Below are 16,475 nucleotides of genomic sequence, written 5' to 3'. Positions count from 1 at the left end.
TTTAATGTGTATAACCCCGTCTTCCCAGGGAGGGTGTGCTAGGCGATTCGTGATGGTTCGGAACCTACATCGTCGTAGGTTCAGGGCACTCGGTCCTGTTGGCACCCCGGGACGGGTAGTGCCCTTGGAGGGGGCGTCTGTCACGTTGAGGACCCCGGCCCCTCCCTTTTGGGCGTGTGTTTACGTAGTCTACGTGCATCGTCTGTGTCTGTGGATATTCCGTGGTGATGGCTATGTCATGTGATAATCCGTCTCATCTGTGAATCGTCTCATAATCACGTGGGGTTAATGTGGTTTGTCTATTTAATGTGCACTCGCGCAGTGTCCTGTGCTCGTCGTTGTCTAAAGTCTACACGTCTCTGTAGTAAACGTTATATGTTTCTCGTGCGCTATTGCGCAATCTCCGTGTTTAAATAAAAAGTGACGTCTACAGCAAGGATCCGGTGTCTCGTCCTTCGCTTACCCCGTATCGTCACATTAGCATTGATTCAATTAATCAAAAATGTCATTTTATATTCAGTTGACTGTTTCGATGCCCTTGTTAAAAGTGAATGACTTCAAGTGTAATAACAAGATTATCACTGATGGTATGAGACAAAATATATAATAGAGATTCTTTCAAGAAACATCCTAATACAAATTATAAAACCACAGTGGCTTGTCATATGGCCCATATCTTCTAAAGTAAAAGAGACTCATTTCAAAATAATAAATAAGATGTATCCTGTAGCCATGTTTCTTGGATTTAAACTTGATTTGGAGTCATGTAAGTCAGAAGATGAATCCCAGGAGCATTTGTTTTTTCACATCAATATTAACAAAGTTTTTGCATGGACACTAGAAACTGGATTAATCTCAAACTTAACATTTTTTCTTTTGATACCATTTTACTTTATGCGGAAAACATAAGTTCGGATTTCTCTGATGCCATAAATGTAGTCATACTTTTAGCAAAATACCACATTCGCTACAGTAAGTGGAGTGGTTAAAAGCCTTATTTTCTCTTTATGAATGAATTAAATTCATATTACTCTTCATTAAGTAGATTAAAAAACTTGGAAAATGCTAGAATCAACTCACACCAGATTTCTAGAAATCTATAGTTCTAATCTCATTATATGGCTTTGCTCCTCTGTTTTATGTATGTACTGTATGTGTATATGCATATGTGTATTATTGTTATTATTATTTGTCTACTGTGAACGTGTCATTATTTTGCCAGCACAAGTTCATTTAAAATTACATTGATTCTACAGGGCCTATGCTGACTTTTACTTTGCAAAAGTTTGGTCATTCTCCTGTAGAGAAATTCGTTTGTTTGTTCAGCACAGAAAGCTAGTGTTTCCTGTATGTAGTTAACGTATGTGTAGCCGCTTTACGTGAATGTCACCTTCTCACAGGTGAACTGCTAAATTGCCAGTCATGTTGAGTCAGGATGCATGGCTTGAAATGACATTCTGTCTTTTGAATTTTCATTGTATTAACCTCGTTTTTTGATAACATATTCAGGGGTAACAGTAGTTAAATGCTGCCAGGTGCAGTCCTTGAATTTGAGGAAGTTGGTCCTGGAAAGTCATTGAAAGGTCCTTGAATTTGATGTTAACCAAGGTGTGGGAACCCTGAAGTAACCATACTGTGTCCAGGACACATAAATACTGTCTCTGAGGTTATTTTGTAATGAGAATATATACACCTTATTTCCTAAGTTTATGGTCTACATCAAAATTTCAGTGTGTGCACACTAGGGTGATGACTTTTTGATTTTTTTTCTCAAACATTATTTCCTGTAGCACGAATGAATGAACTTTTGCCTATTAATGACTAAAATTACGTTTATTCCATTAATGTCACGGAACAGCTCCAGACCCTTCCCTGTGGGCGTGTGTTTACGTTGTCTGCGTCTTGCCGTCTGCGTCGGTGGATCCTCGTGGGTGTGGTTGTGTCTGCGTGTGTTCATCCGTCCCACCTGTGGCTCGTCTCGTAATCACTCGGGGCTCATGTAGTCTGTCTATTTAATGTGCGTTCGCGCAGTGTCGTGTGCTTGTCGTTGTCTTTAGTCTGCACGTTACGTGTGTGTGTTAGTGTTGATGTGTTTCCGTGTTGCGTTGTCTTGCGCAACACATGAATAAAGCAGTGACGTTGATGTCAAAGCCAAGGATTCGTGTCTCGTCCTTCGTGCGGAGCCCAACGTTACAATTAAAATAATAAAATCATGAAGCCTTGAGACTTTAACGTACAGACTACATACATATGCAGGAATTACCAGTCATCATACTTTGCCATTCCTGGAAACAAATCAAGTAATGGGTCCGTTTTGCTGATGTGATCTATCTATACTGTGTATATATATATATATATATATATATATATATATATATATATATATATATATATATATATATATATATATATATACACACACACATCTAGTATATACAGTATATACAGGATAGATTCTGCATTCTCCTGTTTCTGCATACATATGGTAGATGTCCATCCAATAAATGGAATGAATCTGTCACCCCCCCCCCCAAGAGCACTCCACCTATCAACCTCACCAATCTGCTTATAACTCGAGCCCTGCAATCACACACCTGTTCATCAGCTTGAACTCTATAACCTCCCCACATGTGAAGTCACTTGTGCTCTTCCTAAGTGTCCAAATCACATTCCTGTTGCACACCTCTTGTATCTCCTTGTCTTTCATGTGATCCCTGCATGACTTTGGATTGTTTTTAGATGTTGTCTTTTGCCTCCACCTTTTTACTTCTTTTTGCTCCTGAGGATGTTGGACTGTTTTGACTCTGCCTTTTCCTGTCCTCCGTGTCTCTGTGTAGCATTTGTCTGTTAAACTTCAGTTGTATATACCTCCTGTGTCTACCAGAATCGTTACAGACAACTTCACCTCATAACATGAAAACAGTGAGCAACGCATTCCAGAGGCTTCAATCGCAAAACGCTCAAACTTCAATCGCAAAACGCTCAAACGTCGTCTGCGTCTAACCATCTGCGTCTGTGGATTCTCGTGGGTGTGGTTGTGTCTGCGTGTGTTCATTGGTCTCACCTGTGGCTTGTCTCATAATCACTGGGGGCTTATGTTGTTCGTCTATTTAATGTGCGTTCGCGCAGTGTCCCATGCTCGTCTTTGTCCGTGTGATAGTTTCTGGGTGTGTATACGTTCTTTTGTTATTAAAGTGTACGTTGTTTGAGAGCGAAACCGGATTCGTGCCTCATCCGTTTCTGCTGCGCCTGAACGTGACAGAAAGACAAGCCACAAAAGAGAAGCATGCCAGGATACGCCACCCCTGCACCAAAGGGTAAGAGAAAGAGCCGGCATCATCACGGCTCTTCCCCCGTCCGGCACCGCAAAGCCCCCGTGACCGAGCAGGTGATGAAGCAGGACTCCGTCTGTGCTTATATGCTCTGCGCGGCCCGAGAGACGGAGGACGCAGAGATGGTGGAACACTTCCACAAATCCGCGGTGCGCATATGGGAGGAGAAACACTCCCACGCGTCCCTAGAGCTGGCACCCATTGCTGTGGGCAGCTGTGAATTGAGGGAGGAAGAAACCAAGCACCAGCGCGCATCTTCCCCCCTGGCTGAAACTGAAGAGAGCACAGAGGACCCGCTCGTGGTTTATGTGGGGATGGTGAGTGCCAGCCCCCCGAAGACGAGTTCGGGAGTGAGTACTCTGAAGAGGAGGAGAAGGAAGGAGGAGACAACTACTCTCCTTCCGTTTACTCCGCGCTGACGGAATGTTACGGAGAGGAGGAAGGAGAGGTCAGCCCCCCTCCATCGATATACTCAGCCCCCACTGAGTGCTATGGGGAAGACGAGGGAGACGTCAGCCCCACTCCGTCGGTGTGCTCTGCCCTGTCGGGAGACGATGATCTGGGCGAGGAGGACGGTGACGTCTGTCCCCCTCCGTCAGAGGGTCCTGTCCCCACCGCGCGTTACGGTGAGGAGAGTGAGGAGGAAAGCCCCCCTCCGTCGGTGAGTTCGGTCCCGACCGTGTATAAGGGGGAAGAGAGCGGACCGGACAGTCCGCCTGGGTCAGAGGGTAAGGACTCCTTGGGGGAGGAGCCTATGGAGTACTCTCAGAGCGAGACCCCCGCTCGGTCCATGGACTGGAGCGTGGCCGAGGAGGAGGGGTCTGCAATGAACACCACCCCCGCTACCGGATCCAGGGGAGGCTGGCCTGGTGGAGGAGAGGCTTTTCGCTGGGGGTCCTTAGAGAGAGGGAGAGAGCCCCGGCAGGCTTACAGTGCGGCAAGACCCTACGGCACTCCCAGAGGAGGGGGCCGCAGACCCGGGAGGAAGATTGCCGCGAGGCCCGCCAGTCGTGCTGCCCCCAAGCGGTCTACAAGTCGCACTGCACCTAGCACGTCCGCCAGTCGTGCGGCACCTAGTGGAGAGCGTGCGGCACAGGCGGGGGCAGAACCGCCTTCTGCAGCGTCTCCAGCCCCCAGAGCTTTCTCGCCGCTGCAGGCTTTATTCAAGGCGGGAGGCCTGGCTCCGGTGATAAATGTCTGTGTACCTGTGTTTTTGTCAGTACCAGTGTTGCTTCCGAATCCCCTTTTCCCTATTGTACCAATGTGTTTTAATGTTCCGTTGTTTATCCTTGTACCCGTATCGTTGAGTGTGTCTAACGTGTTTTCCCCGGTCTTCCCAGGGAGGGTGTTTTAAGGAGTTTGTGGCAGACCTGCTATCGGGGGAGACGGCTCTCGGAGGTTACAACTCCGGCAGATCCGAATCTGCCCGTCAGAGTGGATTCGGGGCTTTCCGGCTGTGCGGGACGCTCCGGGAGTAGCGGGCCCCTGGTGGGGGGTTCTGTTACGGAACAGCTACGGACCCCTCCCTGTGGGCGTGTGTCTACGTCGTCTGCGTCGTCTGTGGATCTTCATGGGTGTGGTTGTGTCTGCGTGTGTTCATTGGTCTCACCTGTGGCTTGTCTCGTAATCACTCTGGACTTATGTTGTTTGTCTATTTAATGTGCGTTCGCGCAGTGTCCCGTGCTCGTCTTTGTCCGTGTGATAGAGTTTCTGGGTGTGTATACGTCAGTAGCGAGTAGTGACCATTAAACCTGGGCCCGCTACACCCCCCCCCCCCCCCCCGAAATTTTTTCCTCTCCTAATAAACTGCACTAAAGAATAAAGAAAAAACAGAGACGACGGTATAACTTTAGAAACGCATGTAGTGCGTTCAAATAACATTTGTACTAGATAACTTGTTAAGCAAAATAAGTTTCCAAACAAAATAAGGTTTCACAGCTCCGTGGTTCTCGCAAGCGAAATATGTAAATGAGGACGTCAAAGGGCCGAATCGAAACTAGGTAGCGGCGGTAGGCTAACGACAGCTAGCGTCGCCACAGCGGGCGGAAATTATCATACAGTTAAGCCCGCCCACTAAGAGGGAAGATATGATTGGTCAATTTTACTGTCATTTGAAACTGGTATTGCGCTGAATTATAACTGTAAACGAACAGCGGGCATCACAGTCCTGATAGGGGGGGACACAGGCTCACAGGCTTCCATTTAACCCCTCACCTTCCAACACAGATTGAATAGACACGGTTGAATATTTTATTTGCTTATATTTTTGTAATTGTTTAAGATGTCGATTGTAAAACTGTAAGTAGATAAAATAAAATTGGATAATTATATATATATTGTTTTAAGAATATTTTAGGCCCTCTGAGAGGGCGTAGAGGGCCCTGACGGTTCCCCACTGGTATACGTTCTTTTGTTATTAAAGTGTAGGCTACGTTGTTTGAGAGCGAAACCGGATTCGTGCCTCGTCCGTTTCTGCTGTGCCTGAACGTCACACTTCCTAAAACGTGTTTGTTGTTTTATAAGAGTTTTTGGTCAGCTCCTCTAAACTCATAAACCAACGTGATAGGTTTGACTACTGGGGGAAAGGAACCCAGGTGACTGTTACCTCAGGTACGTAGTCTACGTTATCTGTTGTACGGGTCTAACAAACGTAACAAATAAACAACAATAAAACAAATAAAGAAGCGTAATTTCATAAAGAACAGTGAAAAGCCCAGCCTATAATGACCCAGGTTCAAAATATATCATTGAGTCAGCTAAGTCAGCGTAGCGGTAGAAAGCAATGGGCAGGATTTTTGAACAGCGAATTAGTTCCAGTTATTCATCGTGATGACTACTTCGACTACTGGGGAAAAGGAACTTCAGTAACCGTGACCTCAGGTAGGATATCATTTATTAAACCGGCGTTGTAAATATAAGCATCAAATAATTTAGCAGAAATTTTGATTATTAGTCTTTGTAAATAATCTGTAGACGTGTGACCATAACCACAGCATATTGTACGGGAGGGGTTGTGTTGTTTTCACTGTGACGGTGCATTTGATTACTGGGGAAAAGGAACGATGGTGACCGTCACATCAGGTAAGAAATAAACTAATGAGACACGTTCAACACCAATTGGTGTTAACGTTCATATTCGATAAACGTCACCTAAATATTCTATTATAGGCCTACATGGAAAATGTTAAATAAATGTAAAAATCTGAAACTAAATAGGTTACAATTAACGTCGTTTTAGGAACGTTAGGCAAGCATTTTAGTAGTATTTCCCCCAGAATAGTTTTCTGTTTAGAAAAGAACAAACGTTAATGAACATTAATGTATAGGTCGCCTGACATTAAAAAATGGCTTGAACACCATTTAATGTTTCTGTTACGCTGAAACGCATCAAATATCACTGTGACTACGCTGCTTTTGACTACTGGGGAAAAGGCACGTTGGTAACAGTTTCAACGGGTAAGGCTCCTTCTTCAGTACGGTTCGTTTAAATTTCTAGTCCTTACGATTGAAATGAATAGGCTAATAGGCTATTTGGATATTTTAACCTCATGCCATGGCGACACAGTTCATATGTTAAGCCTTTTTGCACTTTTGTCACTGTGACAATGCATTCAACTACTGGGGGAAAGGAACCATGGTCACCGTGACATCTGGTAAGATAGACAAGTTTAAATTCTGTTAAGTAAATATTAATATGCAAAGTAAATAGTTATGCACCTTATTCTAAGATTGTTGGTCACGGCTGCTGACATTGCGATTGTAAAATTAGTCTAAGCTTGACTACGTGATGGCGGGAAAAAGCTAAAATCTCCACAGCATTAAAGGCATTAATTAACATATAGGTCCAATTATTACTCATTGCGACCCAGGGCGTAATTTAGGTTAAAATGAACGTACAAGGTTAATGTGGATGTCAGATCAATTGATAGCCAGTACTTTACATTATATTGCCGTGATGTGAAATTACTTTGACCACCGTGTAACTGGGCTTTTGACTATTGGGGCAGCGGCACAGTTGTCGCCGTAACAAGCGGTAAGTAGTTTAGTTTACCGTTTACAGATTACGGGTTTTGCAAAGAGAAGTCTTACAAAAACCTTTTGCAGAATTATCTAGTAAAACGTTCAAAGCTCCAAAAATGTCTATGTATTCTGACAAGACTAGAAGATGGCTTATATATAACGTTTTGTTCGTGAACATTTTTTGCACATTAATGTTTGCTAATACTATATTAATGCATACGTAAATAAAATATGAATTAGGTAAGTATTAAATAAAAATGTAACTTAGTGATATGGAAACAGTACGCGGGTCTTTTCACAACAAAACTATTTTTTATTGTTATCAGGTGTTTGGTTAACATGTAATGAATGCATAATAATAATAACAATAATAATATCCTAATAATAATGCTATTATTATTCGTATTCGAACAAATTGTATTATTGCTGTTCATGTTAATGATAATGCTATTATGCTATTGCTATTCTTCGTATATATATATATATATATATATATATATATATATATATATATATATATATATATATATATATATATATATATATTAGTCGGTGACTAACAGTGGGTATAATGTTTATTTGTTGTTTTTTTTTGTATCTATAATTTTATTTGAGCTTTTCAACCAATTAGTTTAATATTCATACCTTTATAAATATGTGTTTATTGTGGGGTACTCCTACAATTAACAATGTAGGATCAATACATTTAAATGTTGGCAGTAGGTTCTAATTCATGTCTTATTTGTAATCACAAACAGTAGTAATAGCAAAGCTATTCTGTTCGTACTGTTTATAAATTGTAGTTTAATTTCTCAATGCATTTTTGCAGAACAACAATCCGCACCATCGTCAGTCTTTGCTGTGTCACAATGTGGCTCTGGTTCAGATGGATTCTTCACATTCGGCTGTTTAACGTCTGGTTTCACTCCTGCCGAACCTTTGAAGTTCAAATGGACAGACCCCCAGGGGACTGAACTTACTGACTTCATCCAGTATCCTGCAATCAAGACCAGTGGGACCTACACCTCGGTCAGCCATGTGCGAGTTAAGGCTTCCAACCTGACTGCTGAACAGCCATTCAAGTGCACAGCTGAACATCCGGCAGGATCAAAATTTGGAACCATTAAAATGCCAGGTAGGAGAATACAAAAACTGCTGCACTGGGACATGATGAAAATGACATTTGTTCTTCCAATTTGTATAATTTGCGTAGGCCTTCAAAGAGGTTTTAGTTGGAATAGTATTTACAACTGGAGCTGTCTGAACTTTGTAATGTGTATGACTGCTGTAATTAAACAGTTGTAAATGTGACTATTTAGTTGTATTGTTTATCATAGCTGAAGGTTAGGTCTGTATATGTTTTATATACTGTACAAATATATTGTGTTTATCAGGACAACACGTGGGACAAGGGATATAGTTCAAAGACAAGCAACAAGCTCAACACTGACACACACTAAACACTCATACTAAACACTCGTACGACCGTGACACAAATGCTTGACCAGCACTACTCATCTCAAAAGTGTCTAATGCTTAATCATAACCACAATGAAGTATAGAACCAGAATTAGAATTAGTCTTTGGCTTTCTAAGTCTATTTACATTTTGATTCTTTTTTTTACCATATACTATGGAACTATGCAATATATAGAGAAATATTTATGTGCAACATATTTCTCTCCAAATCCAAATCTCCAAATCTCTCTTAATGTTCAGTCTTTCAGCAACCAAATATCAATCTGGTGAAGGTTTCCGATGGCAAATCCATTATGTGTGTTCTGGAGAACTTCTCCCCTAAGAGCTTCACCGTTAAGTGGAAAGAGGATGGGGCAGATGTTACAGGCCTGGACCTGCCAGCAGGCCAGAGTAAGCCAGGCTTGTACACAGCTGGCAGCGTTCTTCAAGTCACTGAGAGCAAATGGAAAAAACACGTGGAGTACACCTGTGAAGTAACACATACCGGCCAAACGTACACGGAAAAACAAACCTTTACAGGTAAAGTGGTATCATGGATTCATTGAATGGTCCTAATACATTTTAAAATGTAATACACTGAGATATCTTTACACATTAATATTATTTAGCTCCCCACCCCACACAAATATTAATTATGTTACAACAACAGATTCGATACAACAAGAAAGTTATTTATTGTTGTTGGAAATAATATAAATGCCTCTTCATATTATATTTTTGATTTGAATATAGAATTGTGCTATAGAAACGTTTCAAGATGACATTGGGGCAGATCCCACAGGATTAATGAATGTTAACATCAACATTAGCATCAACATGTTATAGTTTTGATCTATATTCCAGTAATAAATAAAATACTTCTGCATTTTCTTCATGCAGATCCATTTAGTGTGAAAATCAAAGGACCTGATGTGAAAGAGTTGTTCGTAAACAACAGAGCAGTAATGGAGTGTGTTATTACTGGAGATAATGAGCAAGACGTGAAAGAAGCCAAAGTATCATGGACACTTAACAATCAGAATCAAAACGGGAATGATGGTAAAGTTCAAAAGACAGGACAGCAGTACACAAAGAGTAGCATCTTGGACCTTGATCAGACAGCCTGGTTTTCTAATAATAAAGTGGAGTGCTCTACCACATGGAGAAACAAGCCTATCTCTGATAACGTTACCGTTAACAAACGAGGTAAATATTTGACATTCAAAGAGTTTTAAATCAAATGTTAACATTCACATTACGTATTGTCTATATGTATTTGCTTCAAATTATATACCGGTAATTATAATTTCAAATATAATATGATGTATGTTTCTCTCTTTTAGCTCAAGCCCCCACTCTTCTCATTTATAAACCTGATGAAAAGGATCCTAATAAAGTTTCACTGGTGTGTGAGATCAACGATTCTCCTCTTGGGGACGTGTATGTCATGTGGCGAAAGAACGACCATCAGTATATTGAAGGCAACTTCACATCTTCAGTCCTCAAAAATGACAACTCCATGTCTGTCTTCAGCATTTTAACTGTGACACAACAGGAGTACAATGATCCAAAAATGACGTTCACCTGTGCAGTCAAACATGCTGGAATGAAGGATTACTCACAACCGCTCCTGAAGACAACATCCAAGAGTAAACTCAAATTTATCATGTCCTGTACATCTCCTTTCATGTCTTGTCCATGAAATGCTTTTTGTCATGAGTCATTCTGTGTGTTGTGTATCTCTGGTTTCACTTGTTTTGTGCTCCTTTTTTTCTTGCAAGTCTTAAAATACTTTTGCATGTTCTTCATGCAGATCCATTTAGTGTGAAAATCAAAGGACCTGATGTGAAAGAGTTGTTCATAAACAACAGAGCAGTAATGGAGTGTGTTATTACTGGAGATAATGAGCAAGATGTGAAAGAAGCCAAAGTATCATGGACACTTAACAATCAGAATCAAAATGGGGATGATGGTAAAGTTCAAAAGACAGGACAGCAATACACAAAGAGTAGCACCTTGGACCTTGATCATACAGCCTGGTTTTCTGGTAATAATGTGGAGTGCTCTGCCACATGGAGAAACAAACATATCTCTAATAACATTACCGTTAACAAAAAAGGTAAAAGAGGTTTCAATATATTTAATATTAATTATTGTCTATGTGTATTTGTTTCAAATATAAACTTCTAATTATAATTCTAAATGTAATATGATGTATGTTTCTCCCTTTTAGCTCAAGCTCCCACTCTTCTCATTTATAAACCCGAGGAAACGGATCCTAACAAAGTGTCACTGTTGTGTGAGATCAACGGTTCTCCTCTTGGGGACGTGTATGTCATGTGGCGAAAGAACAATGATCCGTATATTGAAGGCAACTTCACATCTTCAGTCATCAAAAATGACAACTCCATGTCTGTCTTCAGCACTTTAACTGTGACACAACAGGAGTACGATGATCCATTAATGACGTTCACCTGTGCAGTCAAACATGCTGGAATGGAGAATTACTCAATCCCGCTTCTGAAGACAACATCCAAGAGTAAACTCATGTCCTGTACATGTCCTGTCATACCTTGTCCATGAGATGCTTGTTGTCATGACTCATTCTGTGTTGTGTATCTCTGGTTTCACTTGTTTTGTGTTTTTTGTGTACAGCATGTTGTTGCATGGGCCATGGTCTAAACGTAATATCACTCCAAACCTGACCTGTTACTGTTCACAAGAACATTATTGTAATACTGCAGTGTTAATACAAAACCAAACACACGTTAGACCAGCCCTGATACTGTGTGTTCTGACCGCTGCATGTTGTACTTGTCTGGTTGTGCTCTGTATTTTGTTTTCCTGTTGTTATTGTTCAATATTTTGTGTTAGTATTTGTGTGTCTGATTGTAGTCCTTTCAGGTGACATGTTCCAGTTTGCTTTAGTTATTCAACATTTTGTAGCTGACAGTTTGGGCTAAATGATTCAATGGTTCCTTTTTTACTTGCAAGTCTTAAAAATAAAGAAAAAATACACAATTGCATTTGACAAACACAATGAAGCTTTCATTTCAGATATTATTATGAATTTTATTATTTTTGTTTTGCTGTTATAGTTCACTCTAGAACACAGTCCTCCATTGCTTGCATACAGGCACACTGCAAAGGAAGAAATCTAATCTGTTATTGATGCAGAGCAAAATTATTTTATCCTTGCTAACGAAATATAATCAAGAACATGTCATCTTGTCCTACACTTATATGCTGAGAAAGCTGCTTACTAATCCAGTGTTTGTCTGGAAATATCCTCCCTTATGCAATCATCATAAATCATAATACATATCATTACATATAATTATATATGGTGTAGTATATAGAACAGTATATAGAACATGAGTCGATAATGCTTAATCATTCGTCTTAAACATATTTTAGTTTGTTTCAATGTACTTCACCATTTAGCTTTTTGCTTCTTCTTTTGTGCAGTTCCAGAAGAACAAATAGTACTGTACACTGATGGGGCGACTTTGGATGAAGACGAGTTCAGTAGTTTGTGGTCCACTGCTTCATCCTTCATCTTCCTCTTCATCTTCTCTCTGATCTACAGCACTGTTCTCAGCCTCTCCAAGGTAAACAGATTGTTAAACCTTCTTTTCATGCCACTCTTAGAGACCTATACTTTTATCTTATGTGTTTGCATGTGAGTGAAATCAACACTTCTTTTTATTATTCATGTTTTTCAGATGAAATCATGAATGATTTGAACATGCCTGGAAAACACATGAATGTATCTTCAGTTATCTTGTGAATATTTTCTAAAAATATATCTTTTTTCTACATATGCATATGTGCAGATGTTTGAATTCATTTGTGTGTACGTGTTGGTTTTTATGGATTACAGACGCATAGTGGGTAGGGGCTTCTATGCACACATAAAATCTTATTGTGGATTTATTTAACCTGTGAATAAATATTCCCTTTCTTGTTATTGCTTATGGGAAAATTTTGTTATTGTTCCAGATTAATTTATTTATGCATTAATGCATTTTCCTTCTTTTGGTCATGCTGCTCTATTTAATCGGTGTTAACTAACTGGATGTGATTTCCCTCTGTATACACCTAGCTGAGTTGTAAGTCTGCCTGAATAAAGTCACTCTGCATATCTAGTCTGTCTCTCACTTGTTAGATTTGTCAGGCTACAGCCCCGAACCCCTCCCTTCAGGAGTTTTTTTTTTAGATTACTAGTAATGTGCACGAATATATTCAATTTTCATATGGGGTTAGATACTTTCTACAGAAACAGTATGTGGTATTCAGCCTTGTGGGTCACATGTAAATACAAAAACATTATGAATTTTTCGTTATGGATTATTCATTGCACTGCAGCAACTATATATTGCAATAATGAAGGCTTAAAACAATGTAGTCAACACTGGTTATCAACTAATTCTTAATTCTTACCGTTATTCAACAGTGTATAAGGACAGATAATATTTTCTTTTGAAGATATTATTTAGCCTCTTAGATTAACTTTCCTTCTTGATTTTATGGTCTTCTAGATTGAAATTTCCATGTGAATAAGACCTGCTCTTTTTTTGCTCAGTTAATTTGCAGAGTGAGTTAAAAAGCCCCGACACATCCATAACCCATCTCGAATAAAAACAGTCATAGAACTGAAGGTTCTTTCTAGGAAGATGTAAGCACAGTCAGGAAGTGAAAGAGACAAGATGCTTTCACATGCTAAATGTGGACCAACTGTCAAAGCTAGAAAGAGGTTTGCACCTCTGGGGAATCAGTGTTATACTGAACAAACGGCACATTCTGACTATGTTGTATTTGTTATGCTGAAAGTTTGTATGACACACACTGTGTAAAAGTGTTAAAGATGTTATTCAGAGAGAATATGATTGCCGATTTTCCAACTTCTCAACTAAGATCATGAGATGGCAAAACATTGTCTCGCAATAAATTCTTTAAATCTTTGTGGCAAGATAAATTTGTCATTTGAAAATGGTATGAACTGAACAGAATTTCATTATGAAGTTTAGGGGGTCATTTGTGTTTAGCCCCCATGTATTAGTGTATTTGCGTATTTGTAGTGGAGGTGTTAGCAATTGCAGAAGTGTTTCAACAGGGACTTTATTAATAATACTTATGAAATTGGCTTAATAAACTTAAATGAAATAATTCTACTCAATAAATTAAATGTAGCACTTTACAAAAATGTTGAAAGAAACAAAATTAATTTGCTGTCCCAATGCCCCTTGCTGTGTGTGACAACATGGAATCTCAGTTTTAATTTGCTTCTGATCCTGCTATGGCTTTAGATGTCTTTGAAGAGTTGGTGCTGTTGTCAGATCAGTTTTTAGACTGGCAAAGCACTGTATGAAATAACAAATAGACACCCATGGAAACAATGTGTCCAGTTTTCTTACTCTGTTAATTTTCACATTAACACTGTTTCAACTATCCGTTAGCACCCAACAGGTGCACCTAGAAGTGATGTGTGGGGTCCCTTGTGGAAACATATTCAAATATAAACAAACCCCTTGAGACAGCATTCAAATTCACAACGGGATACAGAGGAGAGGAGCAAATATTCATACTTTTTACAGGAGACACATCTCATTGTATTAGTATAACTGACATTTTTAATATTGAGCTTAACTTATCACTTATATTTTCCCAGTTGCTTCATATACCTATTAAAATTTACCTGATAGACACTAGAAGGAAGCACAATTATGACAACTGTACAATCTCTAGGTATTCTAGGCCTGGAGAGGAATGTAGCCTTTCAAAATAAAAGGTCACCATGCCAGACACAACCCCAGTGTCACACTACAGCCCCGTCCATGTCTTTATGCTACGAGGGAGTTTTTCCTTGCCACTGTCGCCCTTGGCTTGCTCACTGGGGGCTAGGACTCGGCACTTGTAAAGCTGCTTTGTGACAACAACTGTTGTAAAAAGCGCTATATAAATAAAATTTGATTTGATTGATCTGTGGGTGTGGCTGGGTGTGTGTGTTCACTTGTCTCGTTAGACTAAAGTGTTTCATGCGGTGCTTGTTAGTGTGATGTGGCGCACGGGAGGAGGAGGAGGAAGTTATCCAATTTATTAAAAATCAAATATGAAAGTTATGACCAACTACGCCACCCTGGGAATTACACCCAGAAAATTATCACAGGCCCATGGGTACCACGGGACAAAGAGATTTTAAAAAATGACAATTTTATTCAAGCATACAGATGAACAATGACAAGTAATAAAATAATAAATAAATAAAAAAAAAAAAAAAAAAAAAAACACAAACGACTTGGCTCAGCTTCCAGCAGAAACTCTTGGCTGCTAATTGACACGGATCATAAAAGAAAGAGAACAGCAAAAGCAGAGGAGCACACTCGGTGAGGCAGCTTAAAATAATAAAAAAATAAATAAATAAATAAAAATAAAAATAAAAAAAAAACCACACACGTGTACATAAAAAGAAGACAATTACAAATTCCCCACAGCAAATTGAACAAAAATCAAAAGGCTGACCTCACCTCCTGGAGACCTCCGCAACTCTCTTCGTAATAAAAGAAATAAAATAAGTAAAACGAGTCAATTGGAACCACACAGATATTCACACACTACTAGCTTGACACGGAGTTTGCTTCACCGTCGTAGATAGCAGCTGTACTCCATTTCCTGCTCTTTACAGCCAAACCAAAATAAACACATACAACACATGGAAGACAAACAAACACTAACGCCACCGTTGTAATCCGCCTCGGATCAACTGTGGACAAATACACTGCTAAAATACTTTTCTCTGAGGCAAAACAGCAGCTTATTCCCCCAAAGCTGGATATGGTTGTGCTGGGGCAGCCACTGGTATCGCTCACAGCGACAACTAGCTCCGCGGAGGCACAAAACAAATGTGTGCAAGCAGGTTTTCGATTGGTCCAAACGCCGGCAGTCCCACTATAATTCGCACGGAAAATCACGAATTAAAGACAAAGTACAACAGTAATAAAAGGAGGTATTCTCATAGTGCGTCTTTACCTTAACGCCTAAGCCAACCAGGCTCAGATAGTGGCAAACACGGTATGGTGCGGTGACGACAGACTTTCTAAATAGAAAAATAAAATAAATATTCTGAACGCCAACTACCACCTGCGCCCCGACCGCACACACGCACACACACACACACACACACACACACACACACACACACACACACATACCTCAGAGCACGGTAACGACAGACTTTCTCGGGGCAAAGCAGCGACCCGGAAGAGGAGGGGGAGAATGGCAAACGTAATTTGTTGAGCGGGGGGTGTTGAACGTAATTTGTTCTGTTGATGACCTCAATATTAATCTGGGGGGGGACACGAAATCTAGATGCTAGATGGGGTCAATATAAATCTGTCCCCCCCGTCCCCAGTGCCATCTGCGCCCCTGTGTCAGGGCCCTCTACACCCTCTCAGAGAGCCTAAAATATTCTTAAAACATAAATATATATATGATATAATTTATCCAATTTTATCTATTTTTATTTATTTTATTGACAATCGACATCTAAACAATTACAAAAATATAAGCAAATAAATTATTCACCCGTGTCTAATCAATCTGTGTTGGAAGGTGAGGGGTTAAGTGGGAGCCTGTGAGCCTGTGTCTCCCCCTATCAGGACTGTG

The 16,475-nt window shown here is 40.2% G+C and overlaps 1 gene segment (V, D, J or C); it reads left to right on the top strand.

Annotated features, from left to right (window-relative positions):
* The first annotated feature begins 6,227 nt into the window (after positions 1-6,227).
* On the top strand, positions 6,228-12,958 carry LOC143483883 (Ig mu chain C region-like). The segment is given in 9 exon segments: positions 6,228-6,413; positions 8,182-8,487; positions 9,072-9,350; positions 9,711-10,016; positions 10,154-10,459; positions 10,624-10,929; positions 11,044-11,349; positions 12,279-12,421; positions 12,536-12,958. Coding segments are annotated over 9 exon segments (1,983 nt in total).
* Positions 12,959-16,475: the final 3,517 nt, after the last annotated feature.

Source organism: Brachyhypopomus gauderio, chromosome 2, assembly GCF_052324685.1.
Source record: "Brachyhypopomus gauderio isolate BG-103 chromosome 2, BGAUD_0.2, whole genome shotgun sequence".
Classification (NCBI taxonomy): domain Eukaryota; kingdom Metazoa; phylum Chordata; class Actinopteri; order Gymnotiformes; family Hypopomidae; genus Brachyhypopomus; species Brachyhypopomus gauderio.
This window is presented reverse-complemented; position numbering and strand designations above follow the sequence as displayed.